This window comes from Pseudorca crassidens, chromosome 20, assembly GCF_039906515.1.
Source record: "Pseudorca crassidens isolate mPseCra1 chromosome 20, mPseCra1.hap1, whole genome shotgun sequence".
In the NCBI taxonomy this organism is placed as follows: domain Eukaryota; kingdom Metazoa; phylum Chordata; class Mammalia; order Artiodactyla; family Delphinidae; genus Pseudorca; species Pseudorca crassidens.
The window spans coordinates 57957993-57984627 of NC_090315.1; the positions used below are offsets into that span (position 1 = coordinate 57957993).

At 55.5% G+C, this 26635-nt stretch overlaps 2 protein-coding genes across 9 annotated transcripts in view; one reads left to right on the forward strand and one right to left on the reverse strand.

Moving 5' to 3' along the window:
• NECAB2 (N-terminal EF-hand calcium binding protein 2) overlaps positions 1-16086 on the forward strand; it is a 38104-nt gene extending 22018 nt beyond the window's left edge. For 6 of the 8 annotated variants that reach the window (XM_067718089.1, XM_067718088.1, XM_067718086.1 and 3 more), the window contains 8 exons: positions 5803-5939; positions 8436-8539; positions 8752-8831; positions 11957-12010; positions 12583-12695; positions 14871-14948; positions 15392-15483; positions 15907-16086. In XM_067718089.1, the coding sequence (XP_067574190.1) occupies positions 5803-5939; positions 8436-8539; positions 8752-8831; positions 11957-12010; positions 12583-12695; positions 14871-14948; positions 15392-15483; positions 15907-15935 (687 nt within the window). In that variant the 3' untranslated portion in view covers positions 15936-16086. The remainder of the gene's footprint in view (positions 1-5802; positions 5940-8435; positions 8540-8751; positions 8832-11956; positions 12011-12582; positions 12696-14870; positions 14949-15391; positions 15484-15906) is intronic. The other 2 variants (XM_067718083.1, XM_067718084.1) reach the window with 2 other exon arrangements.
• Positions 14952-26635, reverse strand: part of SLC38A8 (solute carrier family 38 member 8) — a 37587-nt gene continuing 25903 nt past the window's right edge. The window contains exons 7-14 of the mRNA XM_067718090.1: positions 26265-26412; positions 25675-25883; positions 24418-24469; positions 20819-22092; positions 20409-20505; positions 19270-19383; positions 18514-18600; positions 14952-15216 (exon numbers count right to left, since the gene is read on the reverse strand). Coding sequence (XP_067574191.1) covers positions 21999-22092; positions 24418-24469; positions 25675-25883; positions 26265-26412 — 503 coding nt within the window. The 3' untranslated portion in view covers positions 14952-15216; positions 18514-18600; positions 19270-19383; positions 20409-20505; positions 20819-21998. The remainder of the gene's footprint in view (positions 15217-18513; positions 18601-19269; positions 19384-20408; positions 20506-20818; positions 22093-24417; positions 24470-25674; positions 25884-26264; positions 26413-26635) is intronic.

Here is a 26635-nt window from a genome sequence, read left to right on the forward strand (position 1 = left end):
TGTACAAGCTGCATTTTTACTCTTTTGAAAATTTTGTCTTTTTTTTTTAATTCAACTAACCAGTTACACTTATTGATCCCTGACTGCACCCTGAGTCACTTACCTGTGGGTGCTTTTAACAGACTCACTTTAGCTCGCTTTTCTGCTTGATGGCTTCTAGCAGCCTTTCTCTTTTTGTTCAGTTTTGGTTTTGTTTTTTTTTACCTCGTTCTGTCTTCCTGTTCTTTGGGGTCATTTGTTTGTCCAGAGCCCATCGATCACTGGATTGCATGTGAGTTCAGCTGTCTGCTAGGAAGGATAATTGATCACTGCAGTGCGTTAGGCTGCCGGAACCCGGCATGCTTTCTGCCGTGGGCTCCTTCCCCGTCGGGACCTGCCGCCAGCGCGCCTGGTCTGATGGGTGGCGCGGGAGGTCCACCTCCACACCTCCCCGTCTGCGTGCACCTCTCCTCTCGGCCCCTCTCCACCCACAGCCGTGTTCCCCTGCTCCCCACCCTGGCCTTCATTCCTCAGTCTCTCTGTCTGTAGCCGTGGTTCCCTTGTGCAATTATTGCTAATTAATTTCCAGTCAGAGTGATGGATGGTTTAATTTTCTTTCCTTGATAGCCCTTGCCTGGCCAAGGTGCTGGGTCAGGTGGCTCAGGAGGGTAGGGTCTTGGTAGAGGAGGCCAGAGAGCAGCACAGGGCTTGAGGGACCAGCTTCCCAGCAGAGTGTCATTTTTTTTTTTTTTTTTTTTTTTTTTTTTTTGCGGTATGCGATCCTCTCACTGCCGTGGCCTCTCCCATTGCGGAGCACAGGCGCCGGACGCGCAGGCTCAGCGGCCATGGCTCACGGGCCCAACCGCTCCGCGGCATGTGGGATCTTCCTGGACCGGGGCACGAACCCGTGTCCCCTGCATCGGCAGGCGGACTCTCAACCACTGCGCCACCAGGGAAGACCCCACCTTTTTATTTTTAAAGGCAAAAGTTTATTGTTTATTTAGGGGACATGCAGAACACTTAGGAGATGCAGAATTCCCTTAACGAGAGAGATGGGATCTCGCTGTGTTGCCCAGGCTGGGGCGCTGTGGTTATTCCCAGGCACTATGCCACTGCTGATCAGCACAGGCAGGTTTTGGGGTTTTTGTTTTGTTTTTTTATTGAAGTACAGTTGATTTACAGTGTTGTGTTAGTTGTTTCTGGTGTACAGCAAAGTGATTCAGGTATATGTATATACAGTTATATATATATTCTTTTTCATATTCTTTTCCATTATGGTTTATCCCAGGAGATTGGATATAGTTCCCTGTGCTATATAGCGGGACCTTGTTGTTTATCCATTCTATGTATAATAGTTTGCATCTGCTAACCCAAAACTCCCACTGCATCCCTTCCCCAACCCCCTCCCCCTTGGCAATCACAAGTCTGTTTTCTATGTCTGTTTGTTTCTGTTTCATGAATAAGATCATGTATGTCATATTTTAGATTCCACATATAAGTGATATATGGTGGTATTTGTCTTTCTGACTTACTTCACTTAGTATGATACTCTCTAGATGATCTCTGCAAATGGCATTATTTCATCTTTTTGGTGGAGTAATGTTCCATTGTATATATACATATACCGCATTTTCTTTATCCATTCATGTGTCGATGGACGTTTAGGTTGTTGCCATGTCTTAGCTATTGTAAACAGGGCTTCTGTGAACATAGGGGTGCATGTGTCTTTTTGAATTATAGTTTTGTCCAGATATATGCCCAGGAGTAGCATTGCTGGATCATATGGTAGTTCTATTTTTAGTTTTCTGAGGAACCTCCATACTGTTCTCCACAGTGGCTGAAGCAACTTACATTCCCACCAACAGAGGAGGAGGGTTCCCTTTTCTCCGCACCCTCTCCAGCATTTGTTGTTTGTAGACTGTTTAACGATGGCCATTCTGACCGGTGTGAGGTGGTACCTCACTGTAGTTTTGATTTGCATTTCTCTAATAACCAGTGATGTTGAGCATCTTTCCATGTGCCTGTTGGCCATCTCTATGTCTTCTCGGGAGAAATGTCTATTTGGGTCTTCTGCCCATTTTTCGATTGGGTTGTTTGGTTTTTTGTTACTGAGTTGTATGGGCTGTTTGTATATTTTGGAAATTAAGCCCTTGTTGGTCACATCATTTGCAAATGTTTTCTCCCAGTCTGTAGTGTCTTTTCTTTTATTTCTTTCTTTCTTTTTTATGGTTTCCTTTGCCGTGCGAAAGCTTATAAGTTTGATTAGGTCCCATTTGTTTACTTTTCCTTTTACTTCTATTGCCTTGAGAGACTGACCTAAGAACACAGTGGCATGTTTTATGTCAGAGAATGTCTTGCCTCTGTTCTCTTCCAGGAGTTTTATGGTGTCATGTCTTGTGTTTAGGTCTTTAAGCCATTTTAAGTTTATTCTTGTTTATGGTGTTAGGGTGTGTTCTAACGTCACTGATTTGCCTGCGGCTGTCCAGCTTTCCCAGTACCACTTGCTGAAGAGACTTTTTCCCCATTGTATATTCTTGCCTCCTTTGTCAAAGATCAACTGACCGCAGGTGTGTGGGCTTACTTAGCACAGTTTTGACCTGCTTCTTTTCTGACCTGGGCTGGTTCATGCCTCCATAGGCAACCTGGTGATCCCCTGCTCTTGGGAGGTCACCACGTTGATGCCAAACTTAGGGCCTAGTGCACTGCAGCCTGGAACTCCTGGGCTCAAGTGATCCTCCTGCCTCAGCCTCCCAGGAAGCTGGGACTGCAGGCGTGTGACACCATGCCTGGCCCAAAGAATCCACCTCGGAGGAGGGAGGAGGGAAGGAGGCTGTGAATTCTTCTTCCCTAATACTTTATCCCTGTCCACAACAACATCAAGAACACCACCACCATCACCATCTTCATAACCATCACCACCATCTTCACCAACATCACCATCATCAGCAGCATCCTCTTCATAACCATCACCACCACCATTACCGCCATCTTCACCATCATCATCACCACCACCATTACCACCACCATCTTCACCAACATCACCATCATCATCAGCATCCTCTTCATAACCATCACCACCACCATTACCGCCATCTTCACCATCATCATCACCATCACCATTACCACCACCATCTTCACCACATCACCATCATCATCTTCATAACCATCATCACTACCACCATCTTTTTTTACATTTTTTATTTATAATTTAGTTATTTTATTATTATTTTTTATTGAAGAATAGTTGATTAACAATGTTGTATTAATTTCTGCTGTACAGCAAAGCGACTCAGTTATATACATGCATTTTTAAAATATTTTCCATTATGGTTTTTCCCAGGAGATTGGATATAGTTCCCTGTTCTATACAGTAGGACCTTGTTGTTTATCCATTCTATATATAATAGTTTGCATCTGCTAATTCCAAACTCCCACTCCCCCTCCCCCTTGGCAGCCACCAGTCTGTTCTCTATGTCCATGAGTCTGTTTCTGTTTTGTAGGTACATTCATTTGTGCCGTACTTCAAATGCCACATATGAGTGATACCATATGGTATTTGTGTTTCTCTTTTTGACTTACTTCATTTAGTATGGTAATCTCTAGTTGCATCCATGTTGCTGCAAATGGCATTATTTTGTGTTTTTTTATGGCTGAGTAGTATTCCATTGTATATATATATGTGTGTGTATATATATATGTGTGTGTATATATATATATATATGTGTATATATATATATATGTGTATATATATATATATACACACCACATCTTCTTTACCCATTCATCTGTCTGTGGACATTTAGGTGGTTTCCATGTCTTCGCTATTGTGAATAGTGCTGCTGTGAACATAGGGGTGCATGTATCTTTTTGAATTATAGTTTTGTCTGGACATATGCCCAGGAGTAGGATTGCTGGATCATATGGTAACTTTGTTTTTAGTTTTTTGAGGAACCTCTATACTGTTTTCCATAGTGGCTGCACCAACTTACATTCCCACCAACAGTGTAGGAGGGTTCCCTTTTATCCACACCCTCTCCAGCATTTGTCATTTGTAGACTTTTTAATGATGGCCATTCTGATGGGTGTGAGGTAGTACCTCATTGTAGTTTTGATTTGCATTTCTCTAATAGTTAGCAGTGTTGAGCATTTTTTCATGTGCCTTTTGGCTATTGTATATCTTCTTTGGAGAAATGTCTGCTTAGATCCTCTGCCCATTTTTGGATTGGGTTGTTTGTTTGTTTTGTTATTGAGTTGTGTGTGCTGTTTGTATATTTTGGAGATTATGCCCTTGTCGGTCGCATCATTTGTAGATATTTTCTCCCATGCTGTAGGTTGTCTTTTCGTGTTTTTTTTTTATGGTTTCCTTTGTTGTGCAAACGCTTGTAAGTTTGATTAGGTCCCATTTGTTTATTCTTGTTTTTATTTCTATTGCTTTGGGAGACTGACCTAAGAAAACATTGATACATTTTATGTCAGAGAATGTTTTGCCTATGTTCTCTTCTAGGAGTTTTATGGTGTCATGTCTTATGTTTAAGTCTTTAAGCCATTTTGAGCTTATTTTTGTGCATGGTGTGAAGGTGTGTTCTAATTTCATTGATTTACCTGTGGCTGTCCAGTTTTCCTAGCACCATTTGCTGAAGAGCCTGTCTTTTTCCCATTTTATATTCCTGCCTCCTTTGTCAAAGATTAATTGACCATAGGTGTGTGGGTTTGTTTCTGGTCTATCTATTCTGTTCCATTGATCTGTGTGTCTCTTTTTGTACCAGTACCACATTGTTTTGATTACTGTAGCTTTGTAGTATTGTCTGAAGTCTGGGAGAGTTATGCCTCCTGCTTTCTTGTTTTTTTCCCCCCTCAGGATTGCTTTGGGAATTCTGGGTCTTTTATGGTTCCATATAACTTTTTGGATTATCCTAGTTCTGTGAAAAATGTCATTTGATAGGGATCACATTAAATCTGTAGATTGCTTTGGGTAGTTTTGTGAATTTTAACAATATTCTTCCAATCCAAGAACATGGGATATCTTTCCATTTCCTTGAATCCTCTTTTATTTCCTGTATTAATGTTTTATCGTTCTCAGCATATAAGTCTTTCAGCTCCTTGGTCAGGTTTATTCCTAGGTTTTGTGTGGTTTTTTGGTGCGATTTTAAAAGGTATTGTTTTTTTGCATTCCCTTTCTGATGTTTCATTGTTAGTGTAAAGAAATGCAACCGATTTCCAACTGTTAATCTTGTGTCCTGCTACTTCACTGAATTCCTTTATTAGATCTAGTAGTTTTTCTGTGGAGTCCTTAGGGCTTTCTATTTATCGTATCATGTCATCTGCATATAGTGACAACTCTACCTCTTCCCTTCCAATTTGGATACCTTTTATTTCTTTTTCTTGTCTGATTGCTGGGGCTAGGACTTCCAATACTATGTTGAACAGAAGTGACCCACCACCATCTTTCTCATCATCATCACCATCACCATCATCATCACGATCATAGCAGCTACTGTATACTGAGTATTTGCTATGTGACAAGCACAGTGCTGAGCATTTTATGTAATTTTTTCATTCCGTCCTTACTACAGTGTTATGAGATAGCTACTACAGTGATTTCTGTTGTGGTGTGGAGGTCACAGTACTAGTAATGGGTGAAGCTGGGGCTCACACCGTGGTCTCTTGAGTCTGTACCCCTGCCTTCATGCTGGAGCCCTGTGATACCCCCATCCCAGTGCAGAGACACTGACCCTAGGTGTCCCCCCACCCCTGCACCAGATCTCCACCCACGATCCCTCCCCAACTCCTTTCCCCTCTGTGCCCCTTCCCTTCCCGCCACAGGTGTATGAGGGTGGGAGCAACGTGGACCAGTTTGTGACACGCTTCCTCCTGAAGGAGACGGCCAGTCAGATCCAGTCCCTGCTGAGCTCGGTGGAGAGTGCGGTGGAGGCCATCGAAGAGCAGACCAGCCAGATCCGGTGCGTTGGTGGGACCTTGTGGGGGCCTGTGGGAGTGGGCCGTGTGTGTGCTGACCTGCTGCCTGGTGGGGACGTTCGTGTGCTTGGGGGCTGGGTGACCTTGGGCAAGCTGCTGTTCCCCTCTGTGCCTCCACTTCCCCAGCTCTTTAAGTGGGGACGATATATACCTGCCTCCTCACAGAGTTATGACTAGTTCCTAGACTCTGGTCCGTTTGGCCCCATTTCCATATTGCTCACGTTATTGTTTAGCTAAAACTATTCTGTTGTTTGACTCATTTTTTAAAACCTGGGAATAAATTTAGGAAACTCTGGTGGCTATTACCATCATTCGAAAACAAGTATCACATGCTGTGAGTGAAGAAATTGTAAAAATCAGCGCTGTTGGTGCCCGCAGTCAGCTTGGACCCTGAGGCCTGCTCCCTCTTTGTTCAAAAAGAGAGGCTGTGAGATCATAGATGGGCATTGAAAACAGAGGAGCATCAAAGCATGACTTCAGAAAGATTGAAAGAGCAGTGAAATGGAGTGGTTTTCTCCCAATGTTAGTTAGTGTTATTTAAAGCCTTGTTTGTGGGCCCTTGAAGCCGTGGAAAAGTACCTGGTGTCCCCCCTCTTTGCAGGGGGACACTGTTGGGGCGGTGAGATGGGGGTCCGGAGAGTTAGCAGTCTCGTTCCGGCCTGGCAGGGCCAGCCCCTGGGGGCCACGAGCCCTCCCATTTGCTGTCCTAAGTTCCGGCCAACTCCTCTGTGCCGGTTCTTCCCTGAAGAGCTGATGTGCCCGGGGCAAAGGGGGAATAAAGAAATAGAAACAGGCGGGGGCAGCTGCCAAGTGCCCATGCGTTACTGAGCCTTGAGTCTCTGCCGCGGTTTCCCAGGCAGAGACCCGGCACAGCAGGGTGTTGGTTGCTGGGCCTGGGGGGTTGTGTTTTTTTGGTTGGTGGGGGGCTTGTCCCAGTCACATATGACTGCAAAGGCTGCTCAGTGATGCTGTTCGCAAAATGCCTTTGCTCTGAGCACCTGCAGCCCGGTCACCTAGGATATGCACAGTGCAGATTCCTGGGCTCCGGCCGTGCCCGCTGGATTAGGGTCCCTGGGAGCTGGGCCCAGGACTCTGCATAGCTGATCAGTCTTGTGATTCTGAGGGTTCCCAAGGTTAACAGCCTCAGCTCTGGAAGCTGTCACATAGATTTTCTTCATTTTTTTTTTTCATCACTATCTTGATTTAAAAACCTGCGGTTTCTCTCCTGCTGCAGAACAGATAGGACCGCTGCGTGATTTTCAGAGCCCATTTCCTGCGCTTTGCCAGTTCCGTCACGTGTCAGCCGTTACACCTGCCTGCCCCCTTTTTGGAAGCTTACTTGGGGATGTTGTTGGCAGGAGTGGCACATCGCGATGGGGAGACACATCTGCTTCACAGGCACTGCCGCCTCAAACTGCCCAGATCTCAGCTGTTTCGGCTCTCAGCTGCAGGTCCCCTGAGCATTCTCTTTCCCAGGCCTAGGGACGCCGTGACCCAGGCACGAGCCACTGGTTCAGACCCTGCCGCCCTTGGGGGACTCCCACGGTTCCCACTCGTGGTCTGAGTTTGTTGAGGCGCCCCGATTGACACCTCAAGGAACCTGCCAGCCTTTCTCCTCCCTTGGCGGAGGGGTGGGGGGGGGTTGGCCCCTCTGCACAGGGAGAGGCTGCTGGGCTTTCAGGCTCACAGGAGGCAAATTGCAGAACCTTACCAAGGCAGCCCTGGGGACCAGGCGTGTCGGCCGTGCACACAGGAGTGTGTGTGTGTGTGTGTGTTGGGGGGATATGTGCGTCTGGCTGTATTTTTACGTCTGTGGTGAGTTTTCCAGCATTTTTGCACATGGGGTTTGGGCATTTGTTGAGTCGCTACTACGTGCCAGGCAGTGTTGGGTGGGCTGTGTGTGCACGTCAGGGATGCCGGGTGCTGTGCGTGTGTGTGCACATCAGTAGTGTGCGTGGCGGGTGGTGTCATGACGGGATGGGGCCAGGCTGAGGTCAGGATCACGGGTCTTTGTCAGATGCCCGCTCTCGACTGTGTCTTAGGGCTTCCTTTTTTGGACAGGGGGCTTGTTAGCCAACGCAGGCCCCCACCCCAGAGGGCAGTGAACGCTGAATCGGCTCCCAGCGAGGCCGGCAGGGCCGGGGAGAGGGGCAGCCGTGGGCTGTGGGGAGGCTGGGGGCCTGGCTCAGCCTCGCCCGGCCCTGGAACTAAACCTCCCGGGAACAGGGTCTGGGTTCCTGGAAAGGATCTGAGTTCATCCCAACCCGGCCCCGCTTGCAGCGTGGCCTTGGCCAGTGGGCCTGTTGTCCCCCTTTGTAAAACAGAGGCCACGATGTTCACTTCACAGGGCCGGGGCTCCACGGAGTGAGTTCTCTGCACGTTTCAGCCCCCAGTTGGTGCTTAATGTTTGTCGAAGCTGCCACAGGCGGCCAGAGCCCTGCAGCCCCCCTCATAGTGTGTGTTGCCCCACTCCTCTGCAGACAGAACCACAGCGTGGTGGAGACCTGGTCTGGGAGCTCCACTCCCGTCTACGCCCACAACCACAAGCTCACGGCCGTGGAGCAAGGGAAGAGCTTCCCGCTTGGTGAGCGAGCAGTGGCCCAGAGTGGGGGGCACTGGCTGGGGGGTCCTGGGGGGAATTCTGAGAGTGGTCCACATGGGGCTTGGGCCTCCCATGGGGACCGAGCCTGGGAGGGCTGGGGACAGGTCGCAGCGCCGGGGCAGGGCCGGGAGCGCCCCTCCACCTTAGGCCTGGCCCTGCCCCCCCCAATCAGCATCTCTGTTCTTCCTTCCCAGTCACCTCAGACTCCAGGGAGGAGGGCCTGGAAGCCCAGATCAGCAGGTTGGCGGGGCTGATAGGACGGCTGGAGAGCAAGGTGAGCCCACTGAGCCCTCGCCTCTGTCCCTGCATCCACCCTCCGCCCTCCCAGCCCCCAGGGAGTGCAGAGTGAGGCCAGAGCTCGAGACAGGAGTCAGGAAGCCTTGGAAAGGACATTCCCCGGGTGGAGCGCGGAGTAAGGGTGGACGCCGGGAACGGGTCCATTGTGTAGGAGCCGAGGAGAGGAGCGGCTGTGGAGGGCGGGCGGGCAGCCAGGAGGGGCGTCTCGAGGAACAGAAAGTAGTCGGCAGGACCACGGGCAGCAAGGGGCAGAGCTTCAAGGAGGCGTTAAGGCGGCGGCGTGGTCTGGGCAGGTGGTAGCCTAGACCCAGCAAGGTGGTGGGTGAGGGATGGTGACGTCCCAGGAGAGATTAGAATGACCGGCAGCGTGAAGTTTCTTAAAATGGGACGTGACACATCCACAAGTGATGGAAAGTGGCACAGCCTTTATGGGATCGTGTTTTCGGAGAACATTTCACGGCTCGGTAGGCAGTCAGGATACGATTGTGTTCGCTTTGCAGGGCTGCCAGAACTGGGGCTTAAACCCTGGCATTTATTCTCTCACAGATCAAGGCTAGAAATCTGAAATCAGGATGTTGGCGGGGCTGGTTTCTTCTGAAGCCTCTCGTTGGCGTGTAGACGGCCGTCTTCTCCCTGTGTCTGTGTGTGTCTGTGTCCTGATCTCTTCTTATAGGGACACCAGTCATATTGGATTAGAGCCCACCCATGTGACCTTATTCTAACTTAATCACCTATTCAAAGGTCCTGTCTCCAAATATAGTCACGTTTCGCGGTACTGGGGATTGGGACTTCAACATATGAATTTTGGGGGAACACAGTTCAGCCCATAACGATTACCATTCGTTGGAAGAAAGAAAATAATTTGCCTTAAGGTTTACCAACAGGCTCCAGTATCGGACTGCCTGTATTTGAATCCTGGCTATACCACTTAACAGCTGTGTGACCTTGGGCCAGTGACCTACCCTCTCTGAACCTCAGAGTCCTCCTCTAACCACAGAGAAAATAATCAGAATGGCACCTCTCACAGGGTCATTGTGAGGATTAAATTAAATGGTGTCTTAATGGCTTAGCACAGAGCCTGCTGCATAGTTAGCATTTAATATTAGCAATGTTGTTTAGCAGTTATTATTAGACATTCTGATGCCAGAACCTATACACACACCATACCTGTATATCAACATAAACCAAGATAGCAGGGATCTCCAGGCTGTGGGGTTGCAGTGGCAAGTTTACATTTTTCCTACTTCTCTGAATTTTTTTTATATCTTTTGCAAAAGGGCAAAAGAAAAATAGTGCTTTGATGGGTTTGTGGGTTCTGAGGGATTCGTGAGGGCAGTGGGTGGGGCTCCCCAGGAGGAGGTGAGGCTGAGACTTGGAGAGGAGTCCGAGGGAGGAGGTGGCCATCCCACCTGCAGGTCTGAGGCCGAGGTGGGATCTCCCCCCCCCCCCCCCCCGCCCCCGCCACCCCGCCCCGCTAAAGCCAGCTGCTGGGTGGGAGCGGTGGGAAAGGCTCGGCGGGGACCCTGAGGCCCGGTTGTCATAACAACTCTGCGGGCGCCCCCAGGGGGAGGCTCTTTGAAGTTTATTTTTAGCGCCCCAGTCGCCCTAACAACCGGCTGGCTGGAAACCAAGGAGCACCTGTGCGTCCTGGAGACGGGGCGGGGGGCCCTCTTCCCAGCCTCTGATTGGCCCGAGCTGCGAGCAGGGGCCAATCCGGGACCTGCTCTGGACCCCGCCCTCCAAGGGCGAACCTGAGCGCTCCTAGCTGTGCCTGGGCTCCTGGATCGCTGGGACGGCGAGGCAGGGAGACGGGGCGGGGGGCGCAGACGTGGGTGCCGCCGTCCCTCCTCCACCCTCCCCTCATCTTTACCTCATCCTCACTGCCGCGGGGCCCAGCTGGCCAGGAGAAATCTAGGGAATCAGTGCTCTCCAGGAGCCCATCTACACGGTTTTAAAAGCACGGAAAGAGACTTGCTCTGCCAAGCAGACCTTGGCCGCCTACAAACGCCGACATGCACACCCTATGTCCCCGGAAAGTCAGTACCCTCTCTGGGGCCGGCTGTGTAATTTATGGGGCCCCTTGTTCCAACATTATTAAGAATGTCCAGGTGGTGACTGCATGGGTCATGGCCCTGCAGATCGGCCGCGTGGGTGCGGGATTGCGCCAGGGACACGGGCTGCCCTCGTGGAGGATGGACAGGGATGGGCACAGAGGTGGCCTTTATTGGGGTGCCCAAGAAAAAGGAAGAAGGATCCTGATTCCGTGGATCAGGAGAGAGGCTTGGCCTCAGACTCAGACTCTGACCCTGGACCAGCTTCTGTGGCCTCTGGGTTCTCTGTTCTGCAGTCATGGTGCTGGGCACCATTACAGACACAAGCACGCGGTCAGGAGCAGAGTGCACGGGCTTCCTGCTTTCCTAGAGCTCGCAATAGGGCAGCCATGACCTCGGGGAGTCTGGCAAGTTACATGAGATTTCGTAGAGAGGGTTTAGCCCCCAGGGCCGGTGGAAGGCCAGCGAGCACAGACCACCTCATTCAGGCCGTTATATTCATGAGGCGCCAGGGGCTGTGACTGGGGGCGACGTGTAAGTTGTCGGGGAACCTGTTGCCAGCAAGGCTGTCGGCGGAAGTTGTGACAAAACCCCAGCGTCCTGGGTTCAGCACAGTGGAGCCTCCTTCGTGTGCTCTGCAATTGGCGTGCTTGGCCTCTGTGGCTCCAGCGCCCCCTAGATGCCACGGCCAGAAGGGATCTGTGCCACTCCCTGTGGGTGGCCTTGCAGCCTGGCTTCCCGGCTCCTGTCTTGAGCCGGCACTGCCTGGAGGGTGGGCTGAGCCCTGCCCAGAGAGGCCTGGCCCTGGGAGCTCCCACCCGCTCGGGGACTCCAGAGCTGCTGGAACCGTGGGGTGGAGGGGCTGGAGCTCTTCGGTGGCCCTGGGAGCTCCCACCCGCTCGGGGACTCCAGAGCCGCTGGAACCGTGGGGTGGAGGGGCTGGAGCTCTTCGGTGGCCCTGGGTGCTCAGGGGTCACTGTGGTGGTCCTGGGAGCCTCCCTAGCAGCGGTGGCCTCTGTCTCAGGCATCTCTTCATGCTTTGTTGTTGCAGACCCTTTGGTTTGACTTCCAGCAGCATCTCTCGGATGAAGAAAGCACCAACATGGTGAGGACCCCTCCCTCTCCTGTGGCCCCATCCCTGCCTGAGCCAGGCCTCAAGATGCAGGCGGCTTAGTGTCCCTGACACCTCTACCCTGGGACCACCACAAGGGGAGATGCAGCCCCAGCACTTGGCCACCCTCCCCTCCCATGAGCATTCTTGGAGGCTCCAGGGCTATGATCGGTGGGGCCCGGAGCAACGTAATCAGCAGGACAGTGACGTCAAAATGCTGATTCAATCAGAAACAATTTTGCTGGTCACTCGTTTTGTTGTGTCCTGGACCCGAAGCCTTGCAGGTAGCTCCCAGTCTCTCTGGAGCCTCTTTAAGCGACCCTGTCTGTTTTTTCAGCACTTGTGGGACTACTCCCTGCATTTGGCTTCTTAAGTTTAGCTCACTTTTCGCCAGTTTCCACGTGTAAGAATGAAAAGTGTGTGTGTGCAGCGGGGGAGTGGGTCGGTTTTATTCTGAAGAAGTTGTCCTGTCCTGGGGAGGCGGGCTCCTGGGCTGGGCGGGGTCCCGGGGGAGGCGGGATGCCAGGGAGCCCGCAGGGTGGCTCACTGGTCCTGTGGCCCCGGAGCATCTGCAGCTGGTCCGGCAGGAGATGGCCGTGTGCCCTGAGCAGCTGGTCGAGTTCCTGGACTCCCTGCGTCAGTACCTGAGGGGCACCGCCGGAGCCAGGAACTGCTTCCAGTGAGTAAGCCGTGGGGCGCGGTGGTGGCTGGGAGCTGTGTCTGGGGTGGAGGCACAGGGCAGGACTGGCCTCACCCCTGAGAACACAGCGGACCCCAGGGAAGCCCCCTAGCGGGGTGGTCCTAGCGCGGGCTCTTCCTTGCTGCGCAAACGTGCCAACTGACTTCATCTCGCGGACCTCAGCTTACTCATCTGTAAAGTGGGTCCACTGCCCGGACCCGCTCCCTGGTGGGGTTGGAGGTGTCAGTGGAATAATGACCGTGGTGGGTACAGGCCAGTGCCTGGCCCCCAGCGCCCACTCAGCGTTAGCCGCCACTCGGGGGCTTCACCCTCTGGTCCCTGCGGCCAAGGCCTGCATCCTTGCTGGGGGTGGTCCCAGAGGGCCGTTGGCGCAAGCTGCCGGGCTGTCTCCCGTCCGTGGCCCACCCGTCGGTGCCCAGCGGTAGGCTCCGTGCCTGTTCCCTGCCTCGAGCGTCTCCCTCCCCGGTTGCTTTTTTCCTACCTCAAGAGCACATGTGCCTCCACCTGCTTCCTGGTGAAGCAGGGGGGCCAGGCCTGGGGGTGCAGCGTGACTCAGCTGCTCTTGCTGCACGTTAATTCCAGGTGGTGGCGGAGGGCAGGTGAAGAAAGATGATTCCGGTTGGCGGTGGGCGCTGTGCAGGCCAGCGAACAGGGGGCTTTGGGGAGGGGCTGCGTGTGTGCTCAGGCTGAGTGCTGAGCAGCTCCCCCCGCCGCAGAAGGCCTGGCACAGGCTCGTGCCCAGACCTGGTGTGGCAGTGAGGGTGCCGTGTTTGAGAAAAAGCAAGCAGCTGGTGTGGCTCGACAGAGTGACCCAGGGGTGGGTGGGTCAGATGGCCAGAGAGGCAGGCAGGCCCTGCTCGTTCCGGGGACCAGGGACCATGGGGGAGAGATGCTTAGGCAGGAGGGAGACTCGGTCTTGCCTCCTTTGTGTAAGAAGGGGTGGCAACAGGTGTGCAGCTGGCGGCCAGGGAGAGGCCATGCAGTCACCCGGAGAGGGCACTGGTCTTGGCACGATGTGGGCAGAGCTGGGGTCTGTGTTGGAGTGGGGCTGACTGGACTTGACCATGGCCGGGATGGGGTGGGGGGGCTGCAGAAAGAGGCCGGGCGGGGTGTGAGATGCTTCAGGAACTTGATGGAGGACGGGGCCACAGGCTGAGCGGGAGAAGCCGCGGAAGGTCAGGCGCGTGGGTGCGGGGAGTAAGGCCACGTTAAATTTCAGATGCCATTCGAGGTGCCGATGTACAAGTGGGGAGATCTGGGGAGTGGTGGGCATGCAGGTGTCGCCACGACGGCGTGGAAGAAGGGGGCCTGGGGCTGGGAAGGGCCGGGAGGGGGCAGCATGCAGTAGGGCGTCCTCTCTGCAGCCCCAAACCTGGAATGGCCTGTAGTAATGCAGCAGACGCCACGGGGGCAGGCTTCTCCTGAGGGATGCTTGGGGTTCTGTGCTACTGAGCGTGTGGGAAAAGGAGAAGGAACGGGGGTGGCCGAGAGGCCAGATGGGGTGGTATCGTGACCTCGGAGGTGGCCGGCCCTCCCTCTCCCGGGGTCGGCCACCTTCTTAGAGGCACCCCCCCCACCTTGCTCCATCCCCCCGTCTTACTTGAAATGGGGTGAGTACCCTGGTGCTCACACAGGGACGACAGCTCTGGCCTTGGGCCATGTCTGATTCTCCTACTTTTAAGGATTAGATGAAAAAATGATTATGAAGGGCAACGTGGGAGGTGGAGATGCTTTTAGTTTTAAAGGTAGGTTTTTCAATGACTAGAAAGCCTTTTTCAAAGACGTTTCACTGTCGTTCATTCAGCAGCCACGCTGGCCCCTGTACCGGGCCAGGCCTTGCTCTAGAGGGTAGAGAGGTGCACGGAGCTGATCAGACTAGGTGGCTGGTCCTGGAGGGTTCGGGGGGCCTGATCAGAAAGGGAGCGTCTTACTGAGGGCAGCCTCGGGTGGTGACAGGCTGCCTTGCGGGCCTGTCACCACCCCCGGCTGCTGCAGCTTCTGCCAGCCTCACGTTTCCAGGGTCTTCAGGCAGCCCCGAGCCTGGCTCGGGCCGCCCTGTCTGGGGGGGCGTGTGGCCCTGTGTGCACCCCATTGGGGAGCAAGCAGGCCGGCAGCCCCGTGCAGCCACTGAGTCCGGTCTCTCTCCTCTTGCAGCATCGCTGCCGTGAGGCTGGCGGACGGCGTCACCTTCGTGGTCTACGAGTTCTGGGAGACAGAGGAGGAGTGGAAGATGTAGGTGTCAGCCCTCGGCCGGGGGTTAGGTGGTGGGACGGGGGGCGGGGACCTGCCCCGGCCCCCTTTCCAGGCCCTTCCTTGTCCCAGAGGCTCCTTGGCTGGGAGGGTGAAGAGGCGGGGTTCCAGCGGCCTCCACTACTCAGACGGCTGGGCCTCAATCCACTTGGAGGTGGCGTTTCTCAGGCTGGAGCTTGACCCCCTGAACGTGCTCTGCTGGGCCCTGAATCTGGGAGCGGAGGCCAGGGTTGCTCCTGTTTCAAAACTGCTGCCCAAGGATAAAAATCCAGAAAGTTCTTTCAGTGAAGGTTGCTCAGGGGGAGGCAAGAGCCAGGCTGTGCCCCCGGGGCCCCGGCCCCACCTTCGCACCAGGGCTCTGAGCCCCGAGCTTGGCTGACTGGGGTGTGGCCCCGAGAGCTCACGGGCGGCCCCCTGCGTTGCAGGCACCTGCAGAGCCCCGTGTGCAAGGCGTTCCGGCACGTCAAGGTGGACACGCTGAGCCAGCCCGAGGCCCTCTCCCGGATCTCCGTGCCAGGTAGCGGGGAGGAGGGCCTGGACCAGCTACAGAGGAAGCGGGGACGCCATGGGCCCGGTAGAAATGGCTGAGCTGAGGCCCAAACCACCCTAGCCTCTTCTGTTCCCTTAGCTGCCGGGAAGTGTAGTCCACCAGAGGGGGTCCTAGACAAGGCAGGGAGGCCGGGCCTCAGCCGCGCCCAAAGGCCAGGGCAGGGCAGGCCGCGCTGTGGGACGCCCCCAGGACACGCACCTCTGTGCCCTTCGTAGGGCCCGGCCCCTGGCTTTACGCACCCACCTCCCCACGGCGCCCCCTGCCGCCCGCCTGGCACAGAGTTGGCACCGGCAGAGGAGCGGCAGCCTGCAGGCCTCACTCTCTGGCCCGGAGGGGGGAGGGGCCACTGCAGCCTCCTCCCCCTGACGCGTCTCCCTCCCTCCTCTCCAGCTGCCTGGTGCACCCTGGGCCGCGACTGAGCCCCTGCCGCCCTGCTCCCTCTGATGAAGGACGTGCACTCTTTTCTAGAAACTGTGGTATACGAGCTGTCTTTTCAGTAGAAGGAGGTCTTTTCCCGCTGGTTGAAGTGAAGGCGAACCCCCGCCGTGGCACTCCCCCGCCCCGCTTGTTGACAGAGCAGCCCGAGGGCGGCAGTGAGTGAGGGGGGAGCGGCCCCGCCCCCAGCGCATGGCCACACAGGACCAGCCCCCACGTCCTCGGCCGGGCTCGCCCCTCACCCTTCTCTCCCCTCCTGGTTGCCACTCCTGCGAGGAGCTGGGACCCTGTAGTGCCCCCCCAGGCCCGGGCCGAGCCCGCAGGCGGCAGTAGACCCCATGTAGCCAGTGCCCTGCTAGGCAAACAGCCGCCCGGGACAGGCACCAAATAAACTAGCGTTGGGGACGGCTGCGTGTTTGTTTCCCGTTTTCTAGTTGATGACAGCGGGCGAGTGAAGCTGTCAGGATGCTCGGGGCCCCTTATTAGCCCTGAAACCTGAACCAAGTCGCCTCAGCTGTCTTATCTGTCAAGGGGAAGTGATGCCGCTGAGGTATGTATCTTGACAAACAAGTCACGCCTGTTGCGAGGTGCAGGGGGGGTCCCCGCGCGGTAATTCACTAGAAGGACTCTCAGAACGCAGCCAAGCCATTCTACTCGTGGTTAACGGATTATGGCAGCAAAAGCATACGTACAGACTGAACTCAGCACGGCAGAGGGTCCCGGAGGGACCAAGCTTAGGGTGTCCCTTCCCAGTGACACGTGCAGACAGCACCTGGTTCTCCCAGGGCTGCCCTGTGACATTCCTTACGCATAGGGAACTGCCAACCAGGGAAGCACCTTCAGAGTTTGCACTGCCGACCTTAGCCTCCAGCCCCTGTGGAGGTCAGGCTGACCCCAAGTGGCCCCAGGTAAACAAAGATACACGTGTCAGGACTTTCCAAGGTCCTAGAGGTTCATCACCTCCTAAGAGCCGAGCGCAAAAGCCAGACCTCCCTGGACACAGTTCCAACAAGCCAGAAGACCCGAGACTTAAAGGTGATCAGGACTTTCCAAGGTCCATCACCTCCTAAGAGCCGAGGGCAAAAGCCAGACCTCCCTGGACACAGTCGATCCTTGACTGCACACCCTGTTCCAACAAGCCAGAAGACCCGAGACTTCAAGGTGATTCAAGTCCGATGCTGGAAGTTACCTCTGTAACTTCCTATTTCCCTGGCCGCAGTGCAGGAGAGACAATACACAAAAGTCCCAAGGGACAAGAAGAGAGACGTGCCTCCCTTTCCCAAAGCAGGGCAGAAAGGAGGGCAGGTAGGGAGGCAGCTGCCGGGGCTGCTGGGGAGCCGGGGAAGGGGGAGACAGAGAAAGGGCCTGGACCTGGGCCGCGGTGCCCAGTGAAATCATGGGGGCTTGTTGGAAGCGTAAAATGCAGATTCACATCCCAGCTGAACCTACCTACATCCCAGCTGACATGTCAGCATCCTTGCACTCAGCCTCTGTTTTCTCATCTGTGAAGTGGGGAGAAGACCCCTCCTTTTCACGAGAAGGCCACTGCAGGAGGTCCTGCTGACAGCGTCACCTCACCCCACCCTGAGCTGCTACCGTTCCAGGCTGTTTTACAAAAAATAATCTCGGGGTGGAGGCTCTTGGAGGCGCAACTGAGGAAGCCTGCCCTCTGGGTCCGTGACCCTCTGCCCCAGCTCTCGCCTCTTGTAGGCTCGGGGCTGACTGCCCCCACGGGCACTTAGCGCCTCCTCAGATTCTGAGTGGGTGGAATAGGCTCTGAAGAGAACAAACATCAACTCTAAAAGGGATAAGGGCCTCCACTTAACTTTACACTCCAGTGCGAGGCACTTGGCAGCCGCCGTCGCTGCTTCCTGCGTCATCCTGGGATCTGCAGGTAGGGAAACCGATACCCAAAGGCAAGCAGCTCAGCAGAGGCCACACAGCCACGTGGCACTGCTTCATCCAAACCCAGAGCAGCCCTCAGGGCAGCTGTCTGCCCCCAGTGCTGTGCTCTCACACAGCAGAGACAGGTGCAGAGGAACGGCTCCGGGTTAATACGGTCAGATCCCAGTCCGGTTCCCCCACGTGACCGAGAAATTCCCCGCCCCGGGTCTATAGCAGGCCCAAAAGAATTGAGGCGTTTAAGCCAGCAAGCACTTGTGCCCGCAGCTTATTCACACGAGCCAGAAGGTAGAAACATCACAAATGCCCATCGTGGACGAATGGACAAACCCAGGTCTATCCATGCAGTGGACCGTGATTCAGCCATAAAAAGGCACCTGACCCCGCGGCCACAACACGGGCAACGCTTACACACCCTACGCTGAGTGAAAGCAGCCGGCCACGGAAGGCCACATTTGCACGATCCCATGCACACGACACGTCTGGAAGAGTTAAATCTATAGAAATGGAAACTAGAGTAGGGGTTGCTGGGGGGCTTACTGCTGAGGAAGGCGGTGCTTGTGTGCCAGTGCGGAGGCACCCAGCGCCCCTGCAGCGTGCACTTCAAAATGGTTAACTTTATGTTACGTGAATCTCATTTTTAAAAAAGTCACAACTCACCTGCTCAAACAGATGTTCAGCATCTGTGTCCCTTGCCGTGTCCCATTCAAAACCCAAGCCTTCCACGGGAGGCATGTGGCCGCCATCCTGTGTGCGACACAGGCAACCCTCAGGTACTGGGCAGCACCTGGGGGCACCTAGAGCCACTGGAAGGGCACCTCCCCAGGACACTCGAACCCCCTGTCCCATGCTGCTCAGAGCAGGAGAACGAGTCCCCTCGACTGCAGAACGTTACTGGGCCCCATTCACAGCTGTCACTTGAGACAGGAGGTTCTCTGCACTCAAGCACACGTGTCACAACTGACCGGGATCCTGAGACAGGCCAGGCTCTGGGGGTCTATCTGAGCTCATCCCTATGGCTATGCTGGGAGGGAGGGGCTGCCCTCAGTTTCGTTTTAGAGGGGAACAAACAGGATGGGAACCAAGGGCTGGAGGAGGAAGGAAAGGAGGAGGTGCTGACCCAGGTCCCAGGAAGGACACCGAGGCTAAGAATAGCACTCACGGAGGTTTTCCTGGGTCAGCAACCTGAGGACAAGGGCTGTTTAGAGCGGGGACGGAGCCTGCCAAGGAGACAGAGCCGGTAAATGGCAGGCGGAGTCAGCTCCGATGTTCCAGACCCAGAGCCCGTGCTCAGAGCCCGGTGCCACCACCCTGATCTCAAGCACGCCGCTTGAGCCCCTCTGTCCTCCAGCTGGTATCCCAAACCAGGGGGAGGCGCTCGCGGCTGGAGGAGGTCAGTCCAGGAGATGATCATACCTGCCTCACGAGCTCAGACATCAGAGGGCGGCATCCCAGCCTGCATTTCTGTGCATCATGTCCTTGCGTGATCATGGCCGATCTGAGGCTCAGTCCTATGAGAATCCCCTCCACCTGTCAGAGAGATGGAAACGATCGTACCCAGGGGTGACACCTGTCATCCCTGCAAGAGCCCCACCCTCATCTCTGCTTAGCATTAGTGCCAGGCCACCACCTCCCTGACGTGCCTTCCGGCTTTGGCATAAGCCCTGTGGTCCTATTTCCCTTTTCCCCTTAGCTGCCAGGAAGCTCAGTGTTCACCTCCTCATACTCTCAACCTAGCTTTTCTGGAAATAAAACTACCATTGCTTGGGTGCCCCCACCAGCTGCTGTAAGTACACGATCACCTTTAGTTCTCACACCGTCAGCCCACATTGCCTCATACACAATAAGGCTGGTCTGTTTTGCTGGTGGGGAAATTGATTCTTAGAGGAGGTTCATGAACTTTCCAAATCTTAAGCAAATGGCAGAAAGTATTCACAATCAGTAGTCCAACTCCAAAGCCACTTCATACACTGTATTCACAATCAGTAGTCCAACTCCAAAGCCACTTCATACACTGCCTCTCTTTTTGGCACGACCCTTAACCGCCATGCTTCGTTCTTACCCAGGACCCTCCGTGAAGGACTCTCCGTGAAGGGTCCTATCACAGCCCAGCCTTCCTGGGCAGCAGCACAGTGCCAAGCACACAGGGTGTAGATGATAAGTCTCTGACCATCCAAACCCGCTGCCAGCTCTGGGGTGATACATGCTCCAGGAAGTCAATTCTGCCAGCACATGTGCCTGTTCTGAGGCCCTTGTCCAGGAGGACGCTGTGGCCACTGTGGCCACTGTAGGGTGTGGCAGGCCGTGGTGGGGCTGGTCAGAGAGCACTTGGAGAAGGGGCCTGTCACTGGGTCAGAGTCTCCGCCAACAGCCAGGGCACTGGGGGGCAGGGGCCCCATCCCTACCCCCTGGGTCAACTAGTTCCCACCCCCCTTGGCCACTCCTAGGAGCGGACAGAAAATGGACAATGGAATTTAACCCAAAATCAGTCGCAACCCAACTCTGCACCTCACGCGACAGGCGGCCTTGAGTTTCCCAAGCCTCAGTTGCCTCACCTGGAAAATGGGCGAGTTTGAAAACATCACGCTAAGTCAAAGGAACCAGACACAAAAGGCCATGTATTCATGTGGAAAGTCCAGAACGGGCAAATCCCTAGAGACAGAAAGCGGATCCCTGGTTACGGGGAACTGGAGAGAGGGCGCAACAGGGAGTCAGGGCTAACGGGTCCTGGGTTCCTTTGGGGGTGATAAACGTACGGGAATCGGATATTGACTCTGTACGTCTAATGCGCACCGAATTGTACACTTTAAAAGGGTGGACTACGTGGTACGTGAATTACATCTCAAAAACCAAAATTAATACAGGTGGATAAACTGGAAAAAACCAAACTCCAACACAGTTCTATCACCACCAGCCTCACACACACGTGACACGAGATAACAAACAAGGCCCGGCTGCTGCCTACCTGGAGGGAGGTGTCTGAAGGACGTCAGCCCACGCAGGCTCTGGCACTGCTGGCTCCTGGCAGACGTCCCAGGGCAGAGGAAGAGCGGCCTGAATCCAGCAACATCCACCCGGGGGTTGCCGGGCCCTGGGCAGGGTCAGTGCCGGGGGCGGCGACGCGGGAGCCCCTGGCCCCGTCCTCCTCTCCTCCCCGGCCGCGGGCAGATCCCTGCCCCCTCAGCCGCAGCTCCAGGCGTGGTTCCTCACCCCCGGATCGGGGAGGGAATCATGGAGCAGACAGCGCACTTGGCCTCCAGGCTCTTCAGGTCCAGCCAGTGGAAGGGGCGGGGGCTCTCCTCGGGTCCCCCCCCGCCACTGGAGCGAGGCCAAGCACAGGCTGTGTGGCCAGCTCTGGGCACGCATCTCCTTGGGCATTCCCCCGTGCCGTGGCACTGCCATCCCCACCGGAGGCCGCCCCAAATGCCCTCTGGGCTCTCACCCACCGAGCAATGCCCTTGCCTCGTGCCTTTGATCTCAGCACCCCAAAGTAGGGCTCTCTGGGCCTCAGCACCTGCCTCCCAGTTATGGGTTTAACTTATTTTTCTGGGGGACACAGTTTAAGCCCTAACCTCTGGAAACCGTGAATGTGACCTTATTTGGAAATAGGATATTTGCAGATCCCAATTAAGTAATTAAGATGAAGCCATACTGAAGTAGGGTGAGCCCTGTAAGAGGGAAATTGAGACAGATACATAGGGAAGACGGCCACATGAGGGAGGCGGCAGAAATTGGACGCATGCAGCCACATGCCAAGGAGAACCAAGGATGGCCAGCAACCAGCAGAAGCCGGAAGAGGCAGGAGGGACCGTCCCCCTAGAGCCTGCAGAGGGAGGGTGCCAGCCCCGCCCACACCTTGATCTCAGACTTCTAGCCTCCAGACTGTGAGAGAATGCACTGCTGTTGCCAGAAGCCCCCAGTCTGTGGTCACTTGCAGGACAGGCCCAGGACACTAAGAAACTCCTCACCACTGCACCAGAAACCCTGGGAACCGGCAGAAGCCCAAATGAGCAGCCTGGGAAGGCAGAACGTATCCGTTTCTCCAGCATCTTTATGATGAGATAACATCGGTCTCACGGCTGGATGCAGGCAGCCGGACCAGGGCAGCCGTGGAGACCCCATCCCGCTGGGCCGCGGGCCGCCCCTCAGAGCAGCTCCATGACAGCCGCCACCGTGCTCTGCCCGAAGATGAAGGTGCCGACGAGCACGGAGACCACCCCCCAGGCCTCCAGGAAGCACCTGCCAAGTCAACAAACGCGCGTCAACACGCGCTCTTCTTCCGGAGATTTGCACAGACGAGCCAAACACATGTAGAAAACTTACGATGTGAAGCCTACTAGAGTCACCAATTTGGAAAAAATTCAGGTTACCCCCCTTTACCTGTAGGGATGGGTTTCTGAGACAACAGGAAATAAAGTACCCATGCAATTGAAAAAACAAAAACAACTCTCACCCGATCTGTTGTTTCATAACCTCGTTCCTTCCCAATATTTTATCAAAGACAAAGAAATAGCGGGAGGGAGACACTAGTTTCAAACTCCCTTCTCTTCCACTTCTTTTCTTTAGGGGGTTGACGCCCCCGAAAGTGAGGAAGGAGAAGAAAGCCCTAGGTCACACAGATGGGAACAGCGGCGGGGGGGCCACGGAGGAGGGGACAGAGGTGGCTGGAACTGGTGGTCACGAGACCACATCCACAGGCTTCAGAACGTAACCAGGAGAGACGGTGCAGACAGTGAGGCAAAAGCCACGATAATAAGATTCCCACGAAATGATAGGGATATTTCTGGCCCGTTAACAAAGGCCACAAGGATCCGTTGTCATGGAAAGACCATCTCCAGTTACGCAGCGTGGCAGAGCGGCAGCTCGGTGCCGTGAACACCCGCCTGCCTGAACGCGGGGAGAGAAGTAAACGTGATGGGGCTGCTGGCTCCTCGGGGCAGCTTTGATGGATCAGGAAGCCCTAAAGCAGCGCTAGGATTAAAAATATCTTTAAAGCCCATCAGTAACAGCTGCTGTGAACTTGGGCTGAGGCACCACACAGAAGTAGCAAGACTTGAAAGGGCGCTACAGGGAAAGAACCGTGTAGGAGGCCCCCAGGCAACCGGGGCTGCTGCTAAGCCCAAGGCAGCTTTAGAGATACCCAGAAAAATGCTTCTCAACCCAGAAGGGAGCCCAGCCAGGCCTGCCGCTGTGGGAAGACCAAGCTCGGGCTCCATGTGGCTGGACGAAGGGGAACGAGAGGCTGCAAGTGGGCCCCAAGTTCACGGCTGCTGTGACATAAGAGAATCTGTACTGGGCTGAATGGTGGTCCCCCAAATTCACATCCACCTGGAACCTGTGAACACGACCTCATTTGGAAATAGGGTCTTTGCGGATGTGATGAAGTTGACGATCTGGAGATGAGATCACCATGGACTGGGGGTGGGCCCTAAGCCCAATGACAGGTGTCCTCAGAGGAGAGAAGCAGAGGGAGACTTGAGACACAGACACAAGGGAGAGGCTGTGTGAGGACAGAGGCAGGGATGGGAGTGATGCGGCCACAAGCCAAGGACCACCTGGAGCCACCAGAAGCAGGAAATAGCACAGAACGGAATCCCCCCAAGAGCTTGCAGAGGGCGTGGGGCCTGCTGACACCATGACTTTGGACTTCTGGCCTCCAGAACTGGGAGAAAATACATTTCTGTTGATTTAAGCCACAAGCAGCCCTAGAAAGCTACTAGTGTCCTCTCTAGCCGTCTTGGCCTCAGTTTTCACATCTGTGAAATGGGACCAAGATCTGCACAGACTCCCGGGTCCCTGGCACCGGCTGAGCTCTGGCCCATCACCCGTGCACACACTCTCTTTCTCAGTGGGGTCCAACTGGGCCCCTCGGTGGCAGAGTACATGGTCCAAGTCACACCACAGGCCGACCCAGCGGAGGGTACTCCGCTGAAAAAAGGGATGGTCCAAACTGTCTTGTCTAACCAGCAACGTGGAGCAGGGAGGGGGTAAGCGTTGGGCCCCACGTCCAGTTGGCCAGAGTTGAGCCCCAGCTCTGCCCTGCTCGCCACCTGCCTGTGGGTTGGTTTCTGCCTCCTCGTCTTTGGGATGGAAATATCCCAGCATCGCAGGGAGAGGAAGGGGTAAAGGGGCTGAGCGTGGGGCCCAGCACTGAGGCATCGTCCAACCAGGACCTGCTGTCCTGTTAACAGAACGTGTTGCCCTGGTGCATGGGGGAGCCCACGGCCTCCGGAACTCAGGGACCTGTGGGGCAACAGGACCAGCCTGCCCGGGGTCTGAGTGCAGGATGGGGAAACACGCACGACTTGGGCCTCAAGACGCCGGGAAGACCCCAAATCACATGAAGCTGCAAGCAGAGGCCACAGCGCTCGGAGCGCAAGGGCGGCCGCGCATGGGCTGAACAGGGAGCGGTGTGCCGGCCTGGGATGTGTGGACAAGGCCCCCCTCCCGGCCTGGCCTGCAGAACCCTCACACGCAGGACCCGGCGGGCGAGCAGCCTTCGCACGCCCCTCCTGCTGAACCCCGCACACGCTAGAGGCGACACCCTCACGTGCACACACTTACTTAACTCGGGGTCCGACGGGCTCCACACTGATGGCACAAATGAGGCACAGACCTGCGGAGGAGACCCGGGGTCACACCAGCTCTTCGTTATTGAACCCAAAGCAGCCCTGAGCTCGCAAGGGCTCAGCCGACACCCAGCAGTCCCCGGGGACCTGGGAGGCCGCCAGGGCCTTTGCCCGAAGTGGCCCCGCAGGCTCACCCTGCCCCGGAGAGTGGGCATCGAATGGTGGCTAGTGGCGTCACTGTGGGGTCCCCGCTCGACGACCCCTAACACCTTGGCCTCTCCAGCGACAACGACGGCGCACACTCACGTCTCTGACGAGATGCAGTGGGTCAGGGCCAGACTCGGGGCCTCACCCCTGGGACGCCTTTCACAACTACCAGCTGCCTTGGTTATTTTTTTCTTTCTGTCATTTTTTTTTTTTTTTCTTTTTTAATCGTGCTGCTGAGATTTGAAGCCAGACAGCTCTGCCTAAAGAGCCTGTGGCTCTCCCCGCCGCCAAGCCTATCCTGGCCCGTCCTTTCCAGCACGGGAAACAGCTAGAGCTACAAGGCCCCACTCAGGACATGGACACCCAGCCCGTACTGTGTGTTCAAGACAGAGCATCACTGGTCCATCCGCCCTAGACGGTGGTTGGCCGGCGGGGGCAGGAAGCCAAGGGAGGTGGTGAGGCACTCGGACCCCATCACTCATGTCTGAGAGCGCTTCCCAGGGCCAGGGGCCGCAGGATCTGGGGTTTCTGCCCCTTAAGTGCTTCCCCTTCTCCGGGAGCCCCCAGCCTTGGCCACCCTGGGTCTGCCAGGCCGGGCTAACCATCAGGCCAATTTGGCTGGAATTTCACATCATCACTCACTAACACTGGGAAGGTTTCCTAGGAATCCGTCCATCATGGAAACTGTGTTTGCCTCCCAGATTGGGGGACAAGGAGGAAGAGGTTTGTGGGCCACCTTTCAACCATAGGAGTTTCATATCATTGAAAATATTAAATGAAATCCTACAGTGAGTGGCAGCAGCGGGAGGGTAGACAAGGCTGTGAGGCTGACTCAGCCCGGCTACATGCTAGCTATTCCACCCAGGAGGCCTCAGGGCCTCCGTCTTCCCATCTGTAGGTTGATAACAGCACGCCCATTGAGATGTTAAATGAGGGAAGGTGTGCGAAGCCCCGGCCCCCACCCCCCACCCCCCCGGCCCAGTAAACAGGGCTGGGAGCCATCCCTCCTCCGCGGGCTCCCACCCCCCACGCACATGGCCCTCACCTGGGAAGATGAAGATGAAGAAGGAGCTGACGCCACCGATGACGCCGATGATCTCGCTGAGGTCGGGCAGGAACAGGGCCATGGCGAGCGTCACGGTGACCCACAGGACGGTCAGCGACATCCGGACCCACGGCCCCGAGGGCTCGGCCAGGGGCTGGGGCCCACACGCCCAGCAGCAGCCCCTCCTCCAGAAATCCTGCATCACTGACCTGGAGGCCACGCACTGTGGGCTCCCACGGGCTCCCGGGGGGCGGTAGCCCTGCACTCGCCCACCACTGGGTGCCCTAGAGTGCCCCCCACCACTGCCCCGCACACCGGCGGGGCTCACTCCCTGGGAACCCCCGCCGCACATGGGTAGCCGACAGGGCGGGACCACATTGGGCCGCCAAGCTCCGGGGGCCAGGCTCCAGTCCTGACACCAGCTGGGCGACGCTGGCCAAACCACCTGACTCCCCTGCCCGTCTCCTCCTCTAGGAAACAGAGGTGAAGACAGTCCCCACGCCACGTGGGCTGGCGTGGCGCCTGGCACGTGCTAATTTTCGACGGGTGCTGTGCTCTGCACTGAACCATGTCCCACGAGCTGGCCTCACCTCCCCAGGAAGAGCACGATGGGGTAGACAGTCACGATGGACACAGTGAAGAGGACCCGGGCAACGATGATGACCCCATCGTTGCCTGGGTAGGACATCAGGATGTCAGCAGAAACGTCTGTCCCAAAGGTCAGGAAGCCGTACACGCCTGTGAAGGGTAAAGGGGGGAACACAGGAGAGCTGATTAGAAAAATGCTGTCCCCCCACCTCAACTCCGACACGCAGACAGCACCCAGATCTACCGCTGCTAAGGTTTCCCCTAGGAGCTGACAGAAGGTTCTAGAATCTCCCAAGGCTTTCCTGTCCTCAGTCTACAGGGTCCTGGTCCTTCTGACTCAAACTCCTGCTGGGCAAAACTGTCCCTTGTCCTT